This window comes from Rhodamnia argentea, chromosome 9 (genome assembly GCF_020921035.1).
Source record: "Rhodamnia argentea isolate NSW1041297 chromosome 9, ASM2092103v1, whole genome shotgun sequence".
Lineage (NCBI taxonomy): Eukaryota > Viridiplantae > Streptophyta > Magnoliopsida > Myrtales > Myrtaceae > Rhodamnia > Rhodamnia argentea.
Window position 1 is genome coordinate 6,450,932 of NC_063158.1, and position 6,885 is coordinate 6,457,816.

At 38.9% G+C, this 6,885-nt stretch overlaps 1 protein-coding gene across 1 annotated transcript; it reads left to right on the forward strand.

Annotated features, from left to right (window-relative positions):
- The first annotated feature begins 2,963 nt into the window (after window positions 1-2,963).
- LOC115748594 (bifunctional TH2 protein, mitochondrial-like) lies at window positions 2,964-6,081 on the forward strand. Its single transcript, XM_048285365.1, has 6 exons — window positions 2,964-3,297; window positions 3,608-3,731; window positions 3,851-4,093; window positions 4,228-4,663; window positions 4,835-5,095; window positions 5,663-6,081. The coding sequence occupies exons 1-6, from the start codon at window positions 3,056-3,058 to the stop codon at window positions 6,079-6,081; spliced, it is 1,725 nt and encodes a 574-aa protein (XP_048141322.1). The 5' UTR covers window positions 2,964-3,055.
- The last annotated feature ends 804 nt before the right edge of the window (window positions 6,082-6,885 follow it).

Below are 6,885 nucleotides of genomic sequence, written 5' to 3' on the forward strand. Positions count from 1 at the left end.
CTATGATAAATTTACCCCAAAACTATTTTTTTTACCATAAAAAACCTTAAACGGATACATTTGTGACAAATTTAACCCAAACTGGTGCTCCCACGATAAGTTTAGCCTCTGTTAGTTTTCGTTAAATCAAACTATTAAATTGTTAAGTTGGATGATATTTGGTAGTTGACGGGTGTACCGGTTTAGGGTTTTTACCCTTTGCCCGTAATGGATGTATCGATTTTGAATTTTTTGTGGTATTAATCCAATTTAACGGAAGGTAAATTTGTTACAAGTGTACTACTTTGAGATTTTTTGTATTAAAAAAATTAGTTTAAGGTAAATTTATCAAGGATGTACCAGTTTAAGATTTTTTTTTTTTTTGTGGTCAAAAAAATAGTTTGAGATAAATTTGTCACAAGTGTACCAGTTTGGGGTTTTTCGCGGTATTAATCTTCATTTATTTCTCTTTTTTTCCTATTTATTTTCTATTTTTTCATTGTGATTGGCGAAGTTGGCCTCGCCAGGGCTGGCTAGCTAGGCTTGACCTTGCCGTCGTTTGGTGAGATAGGTACCAGCCCTAGGGGTGTGCAAAAGAGCTGGGATCTCCTGAACCTGTCTAGAATCGATTAAACCTGCGGTCACCATGTGGACATGTCCAATCCAATAGTATTAGTCGGATTCCTGATTCTAGGTGTGAAATCGCCCACTCAAACCAGGCAAGTGTCTGTGTGACTATATAAATATATACAACAGTTTTTTAATTACAGGCTGTAATTTAAAATAGGAAGAAACCCTTTACTCGGTCTCTCTCACGCCTTAGAAAGAACCCCAGTCTCTCCACTCCCTTTGCTCCTCATCTCGCTCTTCGACCGTCGTCACCTCGCCTCTATAGTCGCAGGCTTGCCTCTCCTCTCTATCTGTCGTGGGCTTGCCTCCGGTCCTTCCTCGCAGTCAACCTCGCCTCCCTCTCTCAGTCTCGCTCAGACCCAGAAGTACCACGATGCTCTCCCGCAGCTCGCTCTCACAGTCTTCGCTCGCCATTCACAACGCTCATCGTGAAGCTCCTCCTCATCGCTCACTCTTGGCACTTGTATTGTTGCTTGTATTGTCGCTCCCTCATCGATTAGATGTGTATTCTTAAAGGGCATCTCTATTTCCGTCGAGCCTTTTTCTTTTTTTGTGAATTTTTTGTGTTTTTGTTTGTGTGAAATCTGGTAGGGATGCTTGAGTCGACAGGTTTCTGTAGCATTCTTTCTTGCAGAGAAATTTCATGTTTAGCATTCTTCCTTACAAGAAATTTCATGTTTTGATTTAATTAAGAGGTAGACAGTCTCATTGGTTATATGATTGGAAGCCACGGTCATGCGGTTCATATTGCCAAATAAAAATGCATGAAAGATGTCTGTTAAATGTCAACCATGAACGATTCCAAAATCAATCATGAATTCGATTAAGCATGCTTGTAGGTTTCTCTAGTAGGAACAGTTCCATGGACCCACCCAGCAACTGGACAGGACCAGCGGTTCGGTTCCCAGGTGAGTCTATGAAAACACCGACGGTTCTCAATTTCTATTTTGTGGAATCGATCCTTAATGGGCGATTCCCAAGCGATCACCTCTACCAGCCCCTAGCAAGGTTGATATTGCCTGTCTAGCTCTAGTGAGGTTGACCTCTCACCGGCCACAATGAAAGCATAGAAAATAAAAGGGAAAAAAGAGAAAAAAAATAAAATAAAAATCAATAATTTTTTTTACAAATTATCAAAATTGTCTAGGTCATTGCTAGTAGCGCCAATTAGAACGGTTGGTGTCTAGTGTGCAATTTCAGGTCAAAATTAATCAGATAGAGTGAATTAAAAAATTATCAAAATGGTTATGACTAAAATGGCTAGATTAAAAGTTTAAGATTGAATTGACACAATTATAGGATTTTTTTGATAATTTTCCCTTGTCGTTATAAACATTTTGTACCACAATCCATTGGATTATGCAATTACCTTATTTACTCTATAGATTCTTTTCATGAAGAAGTTAGAAATACATGTTCTTTAGTTTGTTCAGTTTTACTTGATTTTTAAAACAGTGGATGTATTTATTTTGAGAGAATTTCCTTGTTCAGTGATTGGAGCTCCACAACTTCTCTGTTACTTCATTTAGTATAAAATAACCTTATATCCAATCGACTGAAATTCCAAAACATATTATAAAAATGTATAAAAAATTGGATTTATATTTGCTTTTTAATTAAGTTTTATTGGACAATGTTGCAAACTCTTTGTGTGTCTAATAAGCAGATTAAAAAAGGATCATCGGACCATATGACTATGAACGAGTGTTTTCAGACATAACACATATCATCTTCCAAATTTTTATTAAGTTTATTTCATTATTCTTGAGAAAATATTACTAAAAAAGAAAAGATATTCAGTTCATAATTGAGTGTTTACAGCATCTAAGACTCTGTTTGCTTCGCGAAAAAAAAAGAATAATTTGAAAGAAATTTCTTGAAAATAATTACTTGTATCGTTTAAAATAATTAGTCAACAAAAGAAATTTCTTCAATATAGATGACAATATATGTCTAAAAATTTTAGTGGACGATGGAAATATTTTTATTTCATTCATTATTCTAAAGCGATATAAGAAATTGGTTTCATAAAAGTGTGAGTGATGATTTTTTTTTTTTTACTGGGGCACTTTATTAGCGCTTAATCGTCCTATTTAACAATATATATTCTCATTTAACTTTGTGCTTGTGCTTGTCATAGCACACGTGTCTGTAATCCACGATTATCTCAACGGAAAGCGTGGATTAATTACGGAAATCCATGATAGAATTTCTAATTTAGCTAAGCTGAGGAGGAAAAAAATAAAAAAATAAAATAAAATAAAATAAAAGAGTAATCTGAAGGGCAAAAAGGGAAAAACAGAAAAGTCGCCCCGGAAAACCGTTTTCTGTTAATACAAACTCCGAACTGAAAACTGTCAACTCACTCGCGATCTTTCATTTCTGGCGCTCTCTTCACTGTTTTGGCTTCCACGCTCACTTTGCAGTTTCTTCACTCCGATCTCCAATGGCATCTCGTTCTCCGGCGCCGTCTGGCTCTCCTCCTCGTACGTCTTCTTCACCAGAAACACCTTCCATCCAGGACGACGTCGACCTCGGTCAGGGGCTCCGCGTCCACTCCAGCAGGGAGGCGGTCTTCGTCAAGTACACTCCCTTCGCAATTGCTCTGGCCGCCGGAAACTTGAGCCTCGACTCTTTCTGCCATTTCATCTCTCAGGGCAAGAACTTTCTCAAAGCGTACTCAGAAGCGTAAGTCCTCCTAGCCCTCCACTGCCTTCTTTCTTGCTCTGTTCACTGTTAGTTCGAAGATTCTTGGTTCCGGAGGTGTGGATGGTCATAGGGGGCGAAGATCAGCGCATGACGACATGATCTTTACACATCGTGTGGATCTATCAGGAAGCCTATTGGTCATATTGGTATCGGTTTTGCCCTTTTGCAGAAATTCAAAGTGAACGTCACTGATTCTTGCTTTAGACATCTGAAATTTGGATGGCATGTCAATTATAAGTGACGATTAGTTTCTATTTTGATATTTGTCTCATCTCCCAACATTTGTCAGGTATGAATCCGCAGCAGACGACATGGATATGGATGAGGAACGATACAGCCTTGCTGTCTTCAAAGTGAGGGAGTTAAGAAAGATCGTTTTGAGGGAGATGAAAAAGCATGAGTCATTCCTGCAGGTAAGCCATTGAATTCTCATTACTACTTATTGTGTCACGGCCATGCTTAGGCTTTCTGTCATTGTTTCCCGGCAAGTGCTCTATCGGTGAACTCATAATGTAGCTCTCTTCATGGACAGGAATGGGGTTTGGACGTTACCAAAGATGCCACACCCCATCCTGCAGTGGAGAATTGCGCTGAATTTTTACTGGCTGCGGGTTCTGGTAAAGTTGATGGAGCAATTTACACGATTGGTGCGCTAACACCTTGCGTTCAACTATACCCTTTTTTGGCGGGGGAGGTCCGGATGTTGCTGGGGTTTAGGGAAGATAGTCACCCTTATAGGGAGTGGATCAAAATGTATACATCTGATAGTCACCAGGTTGGTATCATTTGATTTGCAGCATTAGTTTAAACTCAGTTATTCTTAGCTTATTCCAAGGAAGTGAAAACAAGATCAGCATAAAGCAGAAATCTTCGGTATTAAGAGTTCATTCATTCTTTTCTTTGATTCAGGAGTTGGCCGTGAAAACTGAAGAGCTGCAGGAGAAACTGTCTGTCACCTTGACGGGAGACGAGATCGATGTTCTTTCCAACCTGTATCATCAAACAATGATACTTGAAATAGACTTCTTCAATTCTCTACCATTTGATCAGCCGACAGTAGTTCCTGTGACAAGGGGACTTAGCTCTGCAGAAGATCGGTTGATGGTTCTTTCTGATTTTGATCTGACTTGCACAGTTCATGATTCATCAGCAATTTTGGCAGATATGGCCCAAGTAACTGCTGCGAAATCTGATCGTAGTCTATCCGGATCTGAGTGTAGTCCATCTGAGAGTCCTCTCGCTTGGAAGTCATCAGGTGACGTGCGAAATATGTGGGAGGAAATCTGCAAGCAGTACGCACAAGAATACGAAGAATGCATCGAAAGCATTATTCCAGCTGAAAAAGGTAAGCACGCTTGAATTGGATTATGCATTGAAACTAGAACTCCACGACATCAATGCTAGTTTCTCTGAAAGTCAACACCATGAGAGGAGTGTTGGACAATGTTTGTTAAGTAGGAGGGTGTTCGACTATTTTGTCCAGTGGTATCTAATTTTGTTTGCCTATCTCATGTAGTGGAATTTAATCATAGTTCGCTGGTTCAAGCGCTTGAGCAAGTGGCAGATTTCGAGAAAAGGGCGAATTCCAGAGTTATTGAATCCGGGGTTCTTAGAGGTCTGAAACTTGATGACATAATAAAAGCTGGTGAAAACATCACTCTTCAGGATGGTTGTATAAGCTTCTATCAGAAACTCGCTGAGATTAATGTGGATGCTAACATTCACATGCTATCCAACTGCTGGTGCGGTGGTCTTATTCGGTCATCTCTTTGGTCAGGTGCGCTCTTCAAAACTTTTACATTCAAGTAACGTTTTGATTTCCTCTAATTGCATTCTCGTGCACCATTCTACATGTGCTATCATGGTTTGTGACAATTCATGTTAATTAGTACTTATTAACAATCTTCAACGACTCGTGAATTAGTGACGATTCTTCTAACTTTTGATGCTTGGTTGCATGTGCTGCCATGGTTTGTGGCTCCATTTGCTTCATTCTCTTGAGTTAAAACATTCTGTCCTAGAGAGCACCTAATGTCATCTTTTAGGCCCGAACTTTAGTCTAGCGGCGGAGCGATTTAATCCTGACGCAATGTAGGAAAGAAGCACAGAGCAACTGCAAATGTCCCTTAAACATGTTTCCATTGTGCAATGGAGACAAAACAGATACCATAAACGTGTGAATAAGAAGCATGTAGATGTTCCCAAGCATGGACTATAAGCAGTTCCTTTGCTCCACAGCTGCATCTTTTTGGTGTTTCTGATAAGGGTCATGTAAAAGTCTTGCCACTTGAAGAACAGGGAATATATATATCTATCTGATTTTCTTATTTTGAATGGGAAGCAGTGGGTTTCGGTGAATCAAATGTCCACGCGAACGAGTTGATATTCAATGAGGAGTACCTTTCTACCGGAGAAATGGTTCGCAAGGTCGAGTCCCCCATCGAGAAGCTGCAAATACACAACCACATCTTGAAGGAGGATGCCGACAAGCGAAACAAGTTAACCGTCTACGTAGGCTACTGCATCAGAGACATACTGTGCCTGCTCGAAGCGGATATAGGGATAGTGATAGGGTCGAGCGAAAGGTTGAGGAGGGTGGGGAGTCGATTTGGAGTGACTTTCGTCCCGCTTTTCGCAGCCACGGTGAGGAAGCAGGAAGAAGTCACTGACGGGGGCTCTGTGAACTGGAAGGGAACAAGGTCGGGAGTTCTTTACACGGCCTTGGGCTGGGCAGAGATACAAGCTTTCTTGTTGGGGTGGTAGGACACCATTGTTTCACGGGTACAATCAAACATTAGAACACAGAACACACATGTACATAGTTGAATACTCGGAAATCAGACAACAAGATGGGTGGTTTGATTTTTCCTGGAGCCTCAGATACGACAGTTTTCTGCAGAGCTTCGAGAAGTTCGGTTTGATGCATGTACAGACAGAGTAGACTGGCATTTCACTTGATCAAGTCAATTTTTTTTTTCACGGGGAACAATTTGTAGGAAAATTCGTTTCGAAATTTCCGCTGTTCTTTTTTTTTCATGGTTTAATTCATAAAAAATAAGCTAGTTTAGAAAAATATTATTTCACAATGAAAAAAGTGGTGTAAAGACTTTTCATATTTTTGAAAGGATGAAATTATTGTCCCTCTCCTTACAAAAAAAAAAAAAAAAAATTATTGTCCCTCATCTTTCCTCCCGCACTCCTTCACATTCTTTTTATTTCTATCTATTTTATAAAATTTCAAAACTTTTTAGTAATATTTTATTTTTGGAAATTTTTTTTAAATTTTTTTCTTTCATCTACTGTCCAGTGAGGAAGAAAGAAAAGAAAAAAAAAAGAAAAAAGAAAAAAAGAAGAGAAAAAGAAAAGAAAAGAAAAATTAAGAATCTGGATGGTAATTTCCTCTAAGACAATCGCGGAAAATATTCTCTTATTCATTTTCTAGGTTTTAGCCAAATATCAAAAAATATTTTTATTTTCTTGGAAAATGATTTTTTAGAAAATATTTTCCAGAAATGTTTCATTTTTCGTGAAGTAAACAGGGCCTAAATAAAGATGAATCGTATTATA